Raw genomic sequence first — 17,702 nt, forward strand, 5'->3', positions numbered from 1 at the left:
TGTCTACTTGGCTGCTGTAATACAGACACTGTGCCTTTAAGAAGCATGTGGCGCGCCATACTGTCAAGTGTAAACATTGTATAAAGGAGCAGAATATATGTGACAACGGACCCTCTGGCTTTGAACCATCAGGAATCAAACCATTGGCACTCCCTCCCATAGATATCGTAACCCCCCTCTGGCACTCCCTCCCATAGATATCGTAACCCCCTCTGGCACTCCCTCCCATAGATATCGTAACCCCCCTCTGGCACTCCCTCCCATAGATATCGTAACCCCCCACTGGCACTCCCTCCCATAGATATCGTAACCCCCCTCTGGCACTCCCTACCGTAGATATTGTACAAAAATACACATATAGAAAACTGACACACTTACTGAGTTCTCCTTTAAAAAGTGAGAGATGTCAACATTTTAAATAAGATACACTTCTAGCCCTCCTGCACAGGGATACCAGGTGGTTTACACACAAACAAGACCTATTATACAATAACAATACTTCAAATTATTAATAATAAAAAAACATGTTGGGCTGGTGTAAATACATCGATATATAAAAAAACGTCATCTGATATAGTATAACTATATAGTATAACTACAGCCAGATGTGCTAGGCGTTGCGCAGTAAGGGAATTGGTCCTGAAATGTGCATTCAGAGTGTAAAAGGTTTTCAGAGAAAAGATTCTGAGTTTGAGTTGTTAATTCATTAAAAGTCCTGCCGTTGAGAGGAAAGCTGGTGATTGTGAACTGTGTTCTGTGATCGCACACACACACTCGCACACATATACGCACACACACTCACTCACACACGCACGCACACACAATCAGCGCGGTAATGACATTGTAATAAACATATTTTCAGATGCATCAGTCAATGTAACAGTGCAGACGACTCCACAAAGGAGCGCGTGCATGTTAAGCTTCAGAAAAACCCACCTGAATATCACCTTCATAAACCCCGCCCACACAGAGAACAACAACTGAAGTGGGTCACTTAAACTGCTTTCATCTCCATGGCAACATCAAGCTCTCCAAAAGCCCATTTACCCATAGTCATGTTCACCATCAACCTACAAACCTCCTCCTGCCAGCCGGTTGAATACTTCAGTTCAGTAAGTCTGTGTGTGTGTGTCACTTCTAAAAGGGGCGTGCTCAGAGTCCTTCTCTCTTCTCTCTCCAAATGCAAGCGATGCACTTTCCTTCAGTTCGGCGCACCAGGCAAATGCGCCCTTGTCTGTCCCCGTTCGTGTCTTTGTCAATACCCACATGGAACAGACGATTATGTTTTTATACACACATTCTGCACAATTGAACCTAAACACGTGTCATTAATATTAGGCTATTCTTTCCAAAACGAGGGTTAGTTTAGCTCACATTTCACTCTCCCTAATAATCTGAAAGAATGTCTGAAGATTCTTCTTTCACACTCACTGGGTTTTAGTTTTGCGCGGGGCGGGGCTTCTCTTTCCCTCCTGTTCTCTGTGATTTCTCTCCTTTCCGCCGCTCAGTAAGTGAAAACGAGGTTGGAGATGGTGGACTCCAGCCAGTCTCCCGAGATCATCTCGCTGACCTCGGGGGTGCAGTAGTCGGGGAAGTCAAAGTGAGATCCCGCCCCACACTCGCCGAAGCTCCAGTCCAGGTCCCTGTCGAGCTCCGACTCACATGGCCCCATGCTGCCCAGAGACATGCTCTCAAACCCGGGGCTCGGCTGTAGCTCGAACCGCTCATCCTCCAGCTCTTCATCCGAGGAAGAAGAGAGGGAGGAGGAAGAGGAGTGAGAGGCGGACGGGGTTGGAGAGGACGCACGTGTGTACCTGAGGCGGACTGCCGATGATGGTGAGGATGTTGAAGGGTTGGAGGAAAGTGCGTCGCTCGCCCCCGTCGCCTGGTCTTCATACAGGCTCATCGGGTCACAGGACTCAGACGAGCTGCTCAGGGCGGGACTCCCTGGGACTCCCACGGAGGGTGGCCCGCTGTCCAAGCTCCCTCCCCCACTAAACATGTAGCTGCGCCTTGCTGGCTTGTCTGGTATCTGCCGGGCACCAGTCACTGACCTGGATTTGTAGAGCGTGTGGTGATCCGCGGGAGACGCACACTCTTGCCCCTGGGTAGGCAGCTTGACGCTCCCCTGTCCCGGCTTGGGCACTCTGCTGTTCCCCCTAGACCCAGAGCCTCTTTTCGATGAGGACTTAGAACCCCTGCTCCTATCCGCGCCTTTCTCTCCCCTCTCCCCCCGCTCTGTCTTGGAGCTGGGCGTCTTAACCTTCTTCCGTGGCCGATACTTGTAGTCAGGATAGTCGGCCATGTGCTTGAGTCTCAGCCGCTCTGCTTCCTGGATGAACGGGATCTTATCTGTGTCTTTGAGCAGTTTCCAGCGCTTGCCCAGCCGCTTGGAAATCTCAGCATTGTGCATGTCCGGACTCTGCTCCATGATCTTTCTCCTCTCGATCTGAGACCACACCATAAATGCGTTCATCGGTCTCTTGATGTGTCCCGTGGGGGTTTTACACCAGGCGACGTTGCCTCGGTCCCCTCCCGTGGAGGATAGCGGAGACCCGGGAGTCGGAGACGCGTCCATGTCCAAGTCCATATCTCCGGTATCGGTGCCGTCCCCACCAGGAGAGAATGAATCTGTGCTCTCTGTGTGGCTCATGTGCTGTACCATCGTTTCTCTTTCTTTCTCAATCTCTCGGTTAGACAGAAAACGTACCAAAGAAAGTGCTGTTCAGAATGATGTTATGGTGAGAAAGTGCGTAAAAGTTGCCAATGCTGTTATATCATCGGTTTTCTTTGAGTCACTCAATAAACGTATGTTTATGTAACCACACTGGACGGATTGCGTAAAAGTTATTGCAAGTCTCCTCTATCTTTCAGTCCGTTTTGGAGACTCTGCGCAGTTAGTCTCTAGCGCGAGTATATCTTAAAAAAAAGAGAACGAAATAACACATTAAAATCCTTCAACGTTCTGCAATCAAACGTTCAACTGCCAGTGCGACTGAAAACTCGCCCTGTGATACCTAGAGCACTTCGCTGCTGAAAACAACACTGTAACTTTCCTATGAGAGGTATAATATCGCTGTCTGCGCAGCTCGCCTTAGCAGTGACAGAACCATGTGGAAGAATGGAAGTGTCGCACTTTTTCATAGTCCTCTCTTTCCTTATCGGTCTGCCAGTATACTGTAAACATAACGTTCAACACGACACAGTTTTATATCCCCTTCGCGAGAAATAAAGGCTACACTAATCAGCCAATCACAGGCTGTCTCTATCCTGTTTTTGTCCATAACCACGCCCAGTCGGAGTCCATTGGCTGAATAAAACCGTGTAATAATAATCGGTCTGCAATGAACATTCGTGTATCTGACCTCATTCCTGTCTGACCGAACCCAACCGAGAGTCAAAACTTCGCAGTCCTTCCTCTGCCGCCTCTCTCAATAATAAGACCCATGATTATAAATAGAAATGCATTAGTTCAATGCAATGTGGATTAAAGTTAATCTGGAATTAAATTATATAAATACAAAAGAAAGTAAACTATTTCAGTAAATGTTATTAAATGGTATATTCTATTAAACCAACGCCGGCCATGACAGGGATCGAAAAGACATGATACAATATACATTTATAATATAAACGGATCTTTGTTTACATAACCATTTATTAATGAAATCTCATAAAGAGTACCCATTAGATAAATCCTAACACAAGCATCATGTCCATTTTCCACCAAACATGTTTATTGTTGATCTGACAAGGTTATTGTTTGAGCGCACATGGTCACTACAGTTTTACAAGGCCACGCGCTCATAATGCCGCTTGTTATTGTTCTCTCTCTCAGCTCTGTTTGGTTAAGCGGCATCGCTAGATGTCAGAGTAGAGCCAGAGAGAAAGTGATTCATGTTTTCATAGGCCTGTGTTTGTGTGTGTATTTGTTTGTGTATGTGTGTCTATGTGTGTATGTGCACCTACCTTAAATAAATAATACATTTGAATATCAATTCCTTGTTAACCTGTCTCATCATGATATTTTGGTCTAAATTAGTGCACTACTACCCTATAGACCCTGATCTAAAGTAGTGCACTACTACCCTATAGATCCTGGTCTAAAGTAGTGCACTACTACCCTATAGACCCTGGTCTAAAGTAGTACACTACTACCCTATAGACCCTTGTCTAAAGTAGTGCACTACTACCCTATAGACCCTGGTCTAAAGTAGTGCACTACTACCCTATAGACCCTGGTCTAAAGTAGTGCACTACTACCCTATAGACCCTGGTCTAAAGTAGTGCACTACTACCCTATAGACCCTGGTCTAAAGTAGAGTACTACTACCCTATAGACCCTGGTCTAAAGTAGTGCACTACTACCTTATAGACTCTGGTATAAAGTAGTGCACTACATTGGGAATAGGGTGCCATTTGGGACACAGTAATATTACCTTGCTGTTATTCTCCATGAGTAGCCTACACAGGGAATCAGTTAAGAAGTGCCGGACAGGGGTTGGAGCTCAACAGTATGATTCCCATGGACAGTAAGAAAGAGGCTTCTACTTTGTCCCAACTGCAGAGGAATGAAGCTACCAATTTGACTTAAGGTCATGCACAATGGGGCCTTTAATTTTTTTTGTGTGTGTGTGCGTGTGCACGTGTGTGTGTGTGTGTGTGTGTCTGTGTGCATCTGTGTGAGTGTGTGTGTGTGTGTGTGTGCGTGTGTGCGTGTGTGTCTGTGTGTGTGTGTGTCTGTGTGTGTGTCTGTGTGTGTGCGTGTGTGCGTGTGTGAGTGTGTGTGTGCGTGTCTGTGAGTGTCTGTGTGCATCTGTGTGTGTGTGTGTGAATACTTATCTTGTTTAACTAAGTGAAGGGGACTTTCCAACCAGTTCAAACTTTGAAATCCTGGAAAAACTCCAACTCAGTTATAACAGGCTTGTTAGAAACTGAATGACTCACTACACACACACACACACACACACACACACACACACACACACACACACGCACGCACGCACGCACGCACGCACGCACACGCACACATGCACACACTGTGTTTTGCTGACCAGTTTCTGTCCTCTGAGTCATAGGCAGACTGCATGTTCTGTCCGCTGTGTGTATGAATGTGGCAGACAGCACAGGTGGTCAGTTCTCACCCCACATTGTTACTGTTACCAGCCACTGATACCAGAAGGCCCTGCACATTACACAATCTTTAAAAAACATCATGAGGATGAAAAGAGAGGGACAGCTGGTATGAAAACAGACAAATAGGAGGGAGAACAAAGGAGAACAAATGGAGACCAGAGGGAGAACAAATGGAGACCAGAGGGAGACCAGAGGGAGACCAGAGGGAGAACAAATGGAGACCAGAGGGAGACCAGAGGGAGACCAGAGGGAGACCAGAGGGAGAACAAAGGAGAACAAATGGAGACCAGAGGGAGACCAGAGGGAGAACAAAGGAGAACAAATGGAGACCAGAGGGAGACCAGAGGGAGAACAAAGGGAGACCAGAGGGAGAACAAATGGAGACCAGAGGGAGACCAGAGGGAGACCAGAGGGAGAACAAATGGAGACCAGAGGGAGACCAGAGGGAGAACAAATGGAGACCAGAGGGAGAACAGAGGGAGACCAGAGGGAGACCAGAGGGAGAACAAATGGAGACCAGAGGGAGAACAGAGGGAGACCAGAGGGAGAACAGAGGGAGACCAGAGGGAGAACAAATGGAGACCAGAGGGAGAACAAATGGAGACCAGAGGGAGAACAAAGGAGCACAAATGGAGACCAGAGGGAGAACAGAAGGAGACCAGAGGGAGAAGAAAGGAGAACCTACACCAAGATGACTTACACCAAGAGGACTTACACCCATAGGATTCAAACCAAGAGGACCTACACCAAGGGGATTCATACCAAGAGGCCCTACACCCAGAGGATTCATACCAAGAGGACCTACACCCAGAGAATTCATACCAAGAGGACCTACACCCAGAGGATTCATACCAAGAGGTCCTACACCAAGAGGACCTACACCAAGAGGACCTACACCAAGAGGCTTCATACCAAGAGGCGTCATACCTAGAGGACCTACACCAAGAGGATTCATACCAAGAGGACCTACACCAAGAGGCCCTCCACCCAGAGGATTCATACCAAGAGGTCCTACACCAAGAGGGTTCACACCAAGAGGCCCTCCACCCAGAGGATTCACACCAAGAAGATCTACACCAAGAGTATTCACACCAAGAGGACCTAAACCCAGAGAATTCACACCAAGAGGCTCTCCTCCCAGAGTATTCACACCAAGAGGACCTACACCCAGAGAATTCACACCAAGAGGCTCTCCTCCCAGAGGATTCACACCAAGAGGACCTACACCTAGAGGATTTACACCAAGAGGCCCTCTACCCAGAGGATTCACACCAAGAGGACCTACACCCAGAGGATTCACATGAAGAGGACCTACACCCAGAGGATTCACACCAGGAGGATTCACACCAAGATGACCTACACCAAGAGGATTCACACCAAGAGGGCCTACACCAAGAGGCTTCACACCAAGAGAACCTACACCAAGAGGATTCACACCAAGAGAACCTAGCCCCAAATTATTCACACTAAGAGGACCTACACCAAGAGGGTTCACACCAAGAGGGTCTACACCCAAAGGACCTACACCAAGAGGACCTACACCTAGACCACAAAACCACCAGCCACATCCTCACCTCAACCAGTCGACCTCTCCCCAAACAAACCCTAGCCACACCCTACATAGCCCCCCCCGGACCAGTCTTATGCCCCCCCCCATACTCCCCACCCCTGCAGCAAGGAGATCAACATTACATATGCCCAGCTCGTGAGCAGAGCAACAGGTCCAACCCCCACTATAATACCCCCCCAAGCACCATCCTGAGACCTAAGAGTTATGTATCTGATGCTCAAAATGCTCTGCTCACACCTACTGTGATGGTCCAGGCCTAAACCACACCAAAACAACACTAGACACTACGGAACACAAAGATCTTACTATCTCATCCTGGAATATACAAGGTCTGAGGTCATCTGCCTTTGGCCTTAAGAGCAGTAACACAGACTTCATCAAAGAAATTGGAAATATTGACATTGTCATTCTACAAAAACCTGGTGTAGAGGAGATGGACCCACTGGTTGCCTTCTAGGTTACAGAGAGCTGGTCCCATCCACCAAACTACCAGGTGTGAAACAAGGAAGAGACTCAGTGGGTATGTTACTCTGGTATAGAGAAGACCTAACCCACTCTTACTAAATTAGTCAAAACAGGAACATTTTACATCTGGATAGAAATGAATAATATTATGTTAACAGACAAAAATAACCTCATGTGTATTCCCTATATCCCCCCCAGTAGAATCCCCATACTTTAACTTCTCCATCCTAGAGGGGGAGATCAACCATTTCCAGGCCCAGGGACATGTACATGTACACATCTGTGGAGAATTAAATGACAGAACAGGACAAGAACCTGACTGTCTCAGCACACAGGGGGACAAACACCTACCTGGAGGTGACAGCATTCCCTCCCTAGATATGCCCCCCCCCCTAGACACAACTGTGACAAAACAATCAAGAAAAACGGGTCACAACTCCTGCAGCTCTGTCGCACACAGGTCCTGTACACAGCCAATGGTAGGGGACTCTTATGGTAGGTACACCTACAGCTCATCCCTTGGCAGTAGTGCTGTAGATTACTTTATCACTGACCTCAACCCAAACACTTAGAGCGTTCTCAGTCAGCCCACTGACAGTCCTATCAGTTTACAGCAAAATCACAGTCTATTTGACCAGAGCAGTAATCAACCATGAGGCATCAAAGCCAAAGGAACCGAATAGTATTAAGAAATGCTATAGGTGGAAGGAAAATAGTAGACAAACCTACCAAAAAAACAATTAGGCAGCGATAAATTCAATCCCTTGTAGACTGAATTGCCAGGACAAAAGGTTTCACTCTAATAGTGAAGGTTTAAACTTGGCAGTAGATAACCGAAGCAGTATTTTTTGACCTCTCAGCTTCCCTATCAAACATTTTTCAAGCAGACAACCAAAGAAAACAACAATGACGAATGGTTTGACGAAGAATTCAAAAGCATAAGAAAGAAATTGAGAAAACCCTATCCAAACAAAATCCTAGTATCCCAGGAAACCTGAGTCTACGCCTTCACTATGGTGAACCACTAAAACAATACAGAAATACACTATGGAAAAAGAAGGAACAGCATGTCAGAAATCAGCTTAATATAATTAAATAATCCATAGACTAACCACTTATGGTTAAATTGGAAAACAAACAACAACACGAAGAGTTATCTATCCAAAACAGAGATGTGTCGATAAACCACTTCTCCAGTCGTTGTGTCTCTGTAACAAAGAACAAACAGCATAAACATATACAGGATCAAATATAAATCTTAGAATCAATTATTAAAGACGACCAGAATTCTCCAATTACACTGAACAAACTACAGGACAAAATACAAACCCTAAAACCCAAAAAGGTCTGTGGGGTTGATGGTATCCTAAATGAAATTATAAAAATTATAAAAAAATACAGACCACATAATTAGCATAATCTTATTGGGCATCTTCCCCAATATTTGGAACCAAGGACTGATCACACCAATCCACAAAAGTGGAGACAAATTTGACCCCAATAACTACCGTGGGATATGTGTCAACAGCAACCTTGGGAAATCTGAAGTCAAATGTCTGCTGATGATCTGGTGCTTCTGTCCCCAACCAAAGAGGGTCTACAGCAGCACCTAGATATTCTGCACAGATTCTGTCTGACCTGACCTGGGCCCTGACAGTAAGACAAAAATAATGGTGTTCCAAACAAGGTCCAGTTGCCAGGACCACAAATACAAATTCCATCGAGACACCGTTGCCCTGGAGCACACAAAACAACTATACATACCTCGGCCTAAACATCAGTGCTATCAGTAACTTCTACAAAGCTGTGAACGAGCTGAGAGGCAAGAAGAAACATACAATGTGACATAACAATTAGGATCTGACAAAAAATACCTGAATAATTTATCAAACTCATTGCTCTTTATGGTTGTGAGGTCTGGGCTCACCAACCAAGAATTCACAAAATGGGTGGCACACTAAATTGAGACTCTGCATGCAGAATTCTACTAAAATATCCTCTGTGTACAACGTAGAACACCAAATAATGCATGCAGAGCAGAATTAGGCCGATAGCCGCTGATTATCAAAATCCAGACAAGAGCCGTTTAACTCTACAACAAAAATATAATTACTAAACACATTGGAAAGAATCAACAAAAAAACTAGAACGCTATTTATGTCCACTGTGATTGACCCAAACGTAAGGAAAGCTTTGACTATGTACAGACTCAATGAGCATAGCCCTGCTATTGAGAAAGGCCGCCGTAGGCAGACCTGGCTCTCAAGAGCAGACAGGCTATGTGCTCACTGCCCACAAAATGAGGTGGAAACTGAGCTGCGTTTCCTAACCTCCTGCCAAATGTATGACCATATTAGAGACACATATTTCCCTCAGATTACACAGACCCACAACGAATTCGGAAAAAAATACAAATTTGATAAACCCCCATATCTATTTGATGAAATTCCACAGTGTGCCATCACAGCTGCAATATTTTGTGACCTGTTGCCACAATAAAAGGGCAACCAGTGAAGAACAAACACGATTGTAAATACAAACCATATTTATGCTTATATATTTTCCCATTGGTACATTAACTATTTGCATATTATTACAACACTGTATATAGAAATACTATGACATTTGGAATGTCTTTATTCTTTTGGAACTTCTGTGTGTGTAATGTTAACTGTTCGTTTTTATTGCATATTTCACTTTTGCGTGCTTTGGCAATGCAAACATATGCTTCCCATGCCAATAAAGCCACTTAAATTGAATTGAAAGAGAGAGAGAGAGAGAGAGACAGGGAGAGAGAGAGAGAGAGAGAGAGAGAAAGAGAGAGAGAGAGAGAGACAGAGAGAGAGACAGAGAGAGACAGAGAGAGAGAGAGAGAGAGAGACACACACACAGAGAGAGAGAGAGAGAGACAGCGAGAGAGAGAGACAGTGAGAGAGAGAGAGACAGAGAGAGAGAGAGTAAGAAAGAGAGAGTGAGAGAGACAGAGAGAGAGAGAGAGAGGCAGAGAGAGAGAGAGAGAGAGAGAGAGAGAGAGAGAGTAAGAAAGAGAGAGTGAGAGAGAGACAGAGAGAGAGTGAGAGAGAGAGAGAGAGAGAGAGAGAGAGAGAGAGAGAGAGAGAGAGAGAGAGAGAGAGAGAGAGAGAGAGAAGAGAGAGAGAGAGAGACAGAGACAGAGAGAGAGACAGAGAGAGAGAGAGAGAGAGAGAGAGAGAGAGAAGAGAGAGAGAGAGAGAGAGAGAGAGAGAGAGAGAGAGAGAGAGAGAGAGAGAGAGAGAAAGAGAGAGTGAGAGAGAGAGAGAGAGAGAGAGAGAGAGAGAGAGAGAGAGAGAGAGAGAGAGAGAGAGAGAGTGAGATTGTTAGATATGTGTGTATCAGGTATTTGTTGGGAATTGTCCGATTATTTGTTAGATATTACTGCACTGTTGGAACTATAATTTACATCTGCTAACCATGGGTATGTGACCAATAACATTTGATTTGATTTGATTTGAGATAGAGAGTGAGAGAGAAATAAATCATTTTGTGGAGGGATAGAGGAGGCTTCCTCCTCTTCTTGAAAAGTAGATTGCATTTCTTTTCCTCGTTTTCGGAGAGGATGAAATGGAGTCATCAGCTGTATGAGAGGATGAAATGGAGTCATCAGCTGTATGTAAATGGAGTCATCAGCTGTTTGAGAGGATGAAATGGAGTCATCAGCTGTATGAGAGGATGAAATGGAGTCATCAGCTGTATGAGAGGATGAAATGGAGTCATCAGCTGTATGAGAGGACGTAAATGGAGTCATCAGCTGTATGAGAGGATGAAATGGAGTCATCAGCTGTATGAGAGGATGAAATGGAGTCATCAGCTGCTATTTTGCTCCCCGTAAAGTAGGTATGTTGTGTTGAGATGTATTTTCGTCTTTCTTCTTTGCAATAAATTGTCATTTGATTTTTGTCGGTCGACGGCGTTTTCAGATCAACGAAGTTCCCTGAAGGACGAGAGAGGGTGTGGTCTGACAATGTAACGCCCATAATAGTCCCATAATGCCGCTCTCCTGAAGATGACAAGGCAAGTCATATGGTAGCTGTGTCATGGCGAGACAGCCGCACACACACTCTAGCAGGAAAACACACACACACACAGTGAGACAGAGCTGGGTATCAGTCTGCTGCTGCGGGACTCAGATGTACAACGGAGACGAGAGCACTGCGACACAACTACACTCTGTTTTCGGGGCATCTCTGAAAATCTCCGAGCAGAGGAAGAGGAAGAGATCAGATGAAGATGAGCCGAGAGAAAAGTCTTCTCGAAAAGTCGACGCCACTTATTTTCTTCCCAGAAGGAGGATCGTTTTCGGAGAGAAGTGGATGAAACGGAGTCGTCAGCTTTTTGGAGTCACAGAATTTTCTGCGGATGAATCGGAGAAAAAAGCAAAAGCAAAAAATGTGATTTATCCTGCAGAGCAGGAGGAACAGAGCAGGAGGAGCAGAGCAGGAGGAACAGAGCAGGAGGAACAGAGCAGGAGGAGCAGAGCAGGAGGAACAGAGCAGGAGGAACAGAGCAGGAGGAGCAGAGCAGGAGGAACAGAGCAGGAGGAACAGAGCAGGAGGAGCAGAGCAGGAGGAACAGAGCAGGATGAACAGAGCAGGAGGAGCAGAGCAGGAGGAACAGAGCAGGAGGAGCAGAGCAGGAGGAGCAGAGCAGGAGGAACAGAGCAGGAGGAGCAGAGCAGGAGGAACAGAGCAGGAGGAGCAGAGCAGGAGGAACAGAGCAGGAGGAACAGAGCAGGAGGAACAGAGCAGGAGGAACAGAGCAGGAGGAGCAGAGCAGGAGGAACAGAGCAGGAGGAGCAGAGCAGGAGGAACAGAGCAGGAGGAGCAGAGCAGGAGGAACAGAGCAGGAGGAACAGAGCAGGAGGAACAGAGCAGGAGGAGGAGAGCAGGAGGAGCAGAGCAGGAGGAACAGCAGTCAAAAGGATGAGGAGAGAAAAGGAGGAGGAGAGGAACAAAGAATTTGGGGAGTGCGTCCTGGAGTTAAGTTTTGAGCTGCGCTGCAATCGTCTGTCTGTGGATCCATCACTGGCTGCAGAGGAAGAGACAAACAGAAGAGGAGAGAAACAGAAGGAGGAGAGAAACAGAATGAGGAGAGAAGCAGAAGGAGGAGAGAAACAGAAGAGGAGAGAAACAGAAGGAGGAAAGAAACAGAAGAGAAACAGAGGGAGAGAGAAGCAGAAGGAGGAGAGAAACAGAAGGAGAGAAACAGAAGGAGGAGAGAAACAGAAGAGAAACAGAGGGAGAGAGAAGCAGAAGGAGGAGAGAAACAGAAGAGGAGAGAAACAGAAGGAGGAGAGAAACAGAAGGAGAGAAACAGAAGGAGGAGAGAAACAGAAGGAGGAGAGAAACAGAAGGAGGAGAGAAACAGAAGAGGAGAGAAACAGAAGGAGGAGAGAAACAGAAGAGGAGAGAAACAGAAGGAGGAGAGAAACAGAAGAGGAGAGAAACAGAAGGAGGAGAGAAACAGAAGAGGAGAGAAACAGAGGGAGAGAGAAACAGAAGAGGAGAGAAACAGAGGGAGAGAGAAACAGAGGGAGAGAGAAACAGAGGGAGAGAGAAACAGAAGAGGAGAGAAACAGAGGGAGAGAAACAGAAGAGGAGAGAAACAGAGGGAGAGAAACAGAGGGAGAGAGAAACAGAAGGAGGAGAGAGAAATAGAAGAGGAGAGAAACAGAAGAGGAGAGAAACAGAGGGAGAGAGAAACAGAGGGAGAGAGAAACAGAGGAAGAGAGAAACAGAAGGAGGAGAGAAACAGAGGAAGAGAGAAACAGAGGGAGAGAGAAACAGAGGGAGAGAGAAACAGAGGGAGAGAGAAACAGAGGGAGAGAGAAACAGAGGGAGAGAGAAACAGAGGGAGAGAGAAACAGAAGGAGAGAGAAACAGAGGGAGAGAGAAACAGAAGGAGAGAGAAACAGAGGGAGAGAGAAACAGAAGAAGAGAGAAACAGAGGGAGAGTGAAAGATAGAAAGATAGAACGAAAGATAGAAGAGTAGAGAAAGTGATGAGGAGAGAAGCAAGTTACTCAGAGAGGAGAAAGGGACAGAGGGAGGGATGGGAAGAAAAGAGAGATAGAGGGAGAAAATAATGGCGAGAGAGGGAGAGATAGAAAGAGAGAGAGCTCTTCATCTGCCAAAAATCTCCAATATTTCGCTTTGGAGCAAAGCGATTCTGGGTCGTCTGTAAACCTGCGTCTCTCTTTCTCTTCTCTATCAAATTCTTACCCATTCTATGATCTCCACTTTCACTATCCTCCTCTCTTGTTAGCTCCCTCCTCCCCACCCTCTCACAGTCTTCTCCTGCACTCAGACACACACACAGAAATACATCTGGTATTTTGGGTGTCTGGTAACCCCTGCAGGCTTTCCAGGCTGTGTCTGTCCTCATCTTACCCAGGGAAAGTGTCTTGAGCTGGGGGTCAGAGGAAAGGGCGCTGGGGGTGGTGGAGAGCAGACATGTAGTGATCAGACAGCGTAGCAACACAGCAGACAGAGAGCAGACACTCTGACCTAAATCAGGACCCAACCTGGTCTCAGAGCATTTCGTATCATTCTGTATGTCAATCTGAGACACTCCCTTTAGTAATGATATGTTTCGTATCGTATGTATTAATTTGTGAATGTCCATCACACATTTTGTATGATATGTTACGTATTACAATTAGTGTTATTTGTTATGACTTTACAAAGCGTACAATATGTTTACAATTCACAAAAAGCCTAATAGGTTACAAATTTGCCAAAAAAATATGACATGTTACAAATTCGAGCCGGGTGGTTAGGTGGCTAACGTTAGCTAGCTCGCTAACATTAGCTAGGCTAAGGGTTAGGGGTATGGTTAGTGTTAATGTCAGAGTTGAGTTTTGGAGTTAGGTTAAGGTTAGGATAAGGATTAACTAAAAGGTTTATGGTTATGGTTAGGTGAAGGTTTAGCTAAAACAGATAAGATTAACATTTGTTAACATTTGTTAACATGCTAAGTAGTTGTAAAATAGCACAACAACAAAAAAGTAGTAAATAGTTGAAAAGTTGCTAATTAGCTAAAATTGTCTTTGATGAGATTTGAACTCTTTTGGGTTGATAGACGTTCGTGTTATACGCCCATCCATCCACTCCGACCAACCACTGTCCTCAAGTTACCATCCTTCTAATGTAACTCTTACGGAACGTAACACAGTGAAGGGAGAGTCTCAGACTTACATGATGTACCGAATAATACGGAATGCCCTGAAACCAATTTGCAGCACCACACAGCAGCATTCAGAGATGTTTGTCTGCAGAGAGAGACTGATGTGGGGGAGGGGGGGGGGGGGGGAAAGAGAGGAGAACAAGAGAAGGGGGAGAGCTTTGAAGAGGGACGGGGGAAATGGGGGTAGCAATGGAAAGGGAGTATAGGGAGGGCGAGGAAAAGAGAGGATGGTATACACTGACAAGATGTCAACGCTACAGAGATAGTGAGACCGATGAGGTAGAGTCTGGACTGCTGAGGATCTCCACTGGTCATATGCTGTCAGTGTTGAGGAAGCTACTCTGAAAACAGAGCTTACCACGCTACTAATTACTCGACACTGGAAAAAGTTAATCTACACTAAAGCTACCCTTTAGAAAAAAAATGTTTACTTTACACATTCTGTAAACATCTGTGCGTCCCTGTGTGTGGACATGTGTGTTTCAGTCTGTGTGTGTCTGCTCTGAGCTCCACTGAGAGGAGGAATAGAGAGAGAGAGGCAGCTCCACTGAGAGGAGGAATAGAGAGAGAGAGAGAGAGAGAAGCAGCTCCACTGAGAGGAGGAATAGAGAGAGAGAGAGAGAGAGAGAGAGAGGCAGTTCCACTGAGAGGAGGAATAGAGAGAGAGAGAGGCAGCTCCACTGAGAGGAGGAATAGAGAGAGAGAAGCAGCTCCACTGAGAGGAGGAATAGAGAGAGGGAGAAGCAGCTCCACTGAGAGGAGGAATAGAGAGAGAGAAGCAGCTCCACTGAGAGGAGGAATAGAGAGAGAGAGAGAGAAGCAGCTCCACTGAGAGGAGGAATAGAGAGAGAGAAGCAGCTCCACTGAGAGGAGGAATAGAGAGAGAGAGAGAGAGGCAGTTCCACTGAGAGGAGGAATAGAGAGAGAGAGAAGCAGCTCCACTGAGAGGAGGAATAGAGAGAGAGAAGCAGCTCCACTGAGAGGAGGAATAGAGAGAGAGAGAAGCAGCTCCACTGAGAGGAGGAATAGAGAGAGAGAAGCAGCTCCACGGAGAGGAGGAATAGAGAGAGAGAGAGAGAGGCAGTTCCACTGAGAGGAGGAATAGAGAGAGAGAGGCAGTTCCACTGAGAGGAGGAATAGAGAGAGAGAGAAGGAGCTCCACTGAGAGGAGGAATAGAGAGAGAGAGAAGCAGCTCCACTGAGAGGAGGAATAGAGAGAGAGAGAGAAGCAGCTCCACTGAGAGGAGGAATAGAGAGAGAGAGAGAGAGAAGCAGCTCCACTGAGAGGAGGAATAGAGAGAGAGAGAAAGCAGCTCCACTGAGATGAGGAATAGAGAGAGAGAGAAGCAGCTCCACTGAGAGGAGGAATAGAGAGAGAGAGAAGCAGCTCCACTGAGAGGAGGAATAGAGAGAGAGAGAAACAGCTCCACTGAGAGGAGGAATAGAGAGAGAGAGAAGCAGCTCCACTGAGAGGAGGAATAGAGAGAGAGAGAAGCAGCTCCACTGAGAGGAGGAATAGAGAGAGAGAGAGAGAGAGAGGCAGTTCCACTGAGAGGAGGAATTGAGAGAGAGAGGAGCAGAAAAGAGGATATGGTCCTCTCCTCTCCTCTCCTCTCACTCTATCCAGTCCCTAATCAGAAATCAATAACAGTAGATTGGCTGATCGATCATCCTTCCATGCTCGTATTAGTCTGTTATGGGAGACCACGTCGATCAGACCACCTCGGTCCGCAACTATACACACATCAGGGTTGGGATCAATTCCATTTCAATTCCAGTCAACTCAGAAAGTTAACCAAATTCCAAATGTTCCTTATTGAAAAACATTGGAGAGAAATGGAATTGGATTGTCGGTGTACTTCCTGAATTGACTGGTGAATTTAAATGGAATTGATCTCCAACCTTCATACACGTTATTCACAAGCCAACCACAAGCCAACCACAATCCAACCACAAGCCAACCACAAGCCAACTACAAGCCAAACACAAGCCAACCACAATCCAACCACAAGCCAACCACAATCCAACCACAAGCCAACCACAATCCAACCACAAGCCAACCACAAGCCAACCACAATCCAACCACAAGCCAACCACAATCCAACCACAAGCCAACCACAATCCAACCACAAGCCAACTTCTCTATTGGGTTATTGATGCAACGACTCAAACAGTAGAGTGAATCTGCTAACGTAGCATGACTGGGCTAGAACACAGTTCAGATCACAACATGAGGAGCCATATTTATATTATTTAATGCACTGAAGCAATTATCTAGTTTCCTAAGTCAACTGACATTTACTCCTGAGGTGCTGACTTGCTGCACCCTCGACAACTACTGTGATTATTATTATTAGACCATGCTGGTCATTTATGAACATTTGAACATCTTGGCCATGTTCTGTTAGAGGACTGGCCACCCCTCAGAGCCTGGTTCCTCTCTAGGTTTCTTCCTAGGTTCTGGCCTTTCTAGAGAGGTTGTCCTCGCCACCGTGCTTCTACACCTGCATTGCTTGCTGTTTGGGGGTTTTAAGGCTGGGTTTCTGTACAGCACTTTGAGATATCAGCTGATGTACGAAGGGCTTTATAAATACATTTGATTTGATTTCCAAGGCTCCTATTTCAAAACATTCAAACAACATCGTTCTTAACTTTAAAAAAAAAAAAGTTTCATATTTCAATCGCTAAAGGTTCTTTTGGTGTTCCGTTATGTTGTTTGAGTTCACATATTCCTAGGTTTTACTGTATGTTGCAGTGGGAATGTCTCACCTAAGAGTGTTATTATGATAGCAGAGAGAGAGAGAGAGAGAGAGAAAGGCAATCAGATGTAGTGTAGAAACTGGGTCACTCAACCAAGTGTGATCCAGACCCTACAACTCCCCATATGTGTACCATACAAACATATACAGTAGTCATGCTTGCCAAGGCAGACTTTTCCCCCTCTCCCAAAATAGCAGAACGAATGTGTGTGTGAGGCAGGGGGCGGAAGTCTGTGTGTGTGTTGGGGGGGGTCCATGCATGCGGCTGTGTTCATCTTTTTCCCTTGCAGTTTATGGTATTAAAGAGGTATTTTAGACATTAGCTTTGAAGCTTTGGTTTGAGTCCCAGGTGGCACCCTGTTCTGACTTACTCTGACTTTTACAAATGGCAGAGGACACAGCCAATTAGATGGACCTACCAACAACAGCACCAACAACAGTACCAACAACAGCACCAACAACAGCACCAACAACAGCACCAACAACAGTACTAACAACAGCACCAACAACAGTACCAAAGACAGCACAAACAACAGCACCAACAACAGCACC

General features: G+C 45.9%; 1 protein-coding gene across 1 annotated transcript; it reads right to left on the bottom strand.

Moving 5' to 3' along the window:
* Window positions 1-267: 267 nt before the first annotated feature.
* Window positions 268-3,192, bottom strand: LOC118373844 (transcription factor SOX-4). Its single transcript, XM_035760110.2, has one exon. The coding sequence runs from the start codon at window positions 2,663-2,665 to the stop codon at window positions 1,505-1,507; it is 1,161 nt and encodes a 386-aa protein (XP_035616003.1). The 5' UTR covers window positions 2,666-3,192; the 3' UTR covers window positions 268-1,504.
* Between the last annotated feature and the right edge of the window lie 14,510 nt (window positions 3,193-17,702).

The sequence above is a fragment of the Oncorhynchus keta genome, chromosome 20, assembly GCF_023373465.1.
Source record: "Oncorhynchus keta strain PuntledgeMale-10-30-2019 chromosome 20, Oket_V2, whole genome shotgun sequence".
In the NCBI taxonomy this organism is placed as follows: domain Eukaryota; kingdom Metazoa; phylum Chordata; class Actinopteri; order Salmoniformes; family Salmonidae; genus Oncorhynchus; species Oncorhynchus keta.

What these genes read in the sequence shown, in the direction of transcription:
- LOC118373844 (XM_035760110.2), bottom strand. Translation starts at nt 2,665, where the DNA reads ATGGTACAGCACATGAGCCACACAGAGAGCACAGATTCATTCTCTCCT.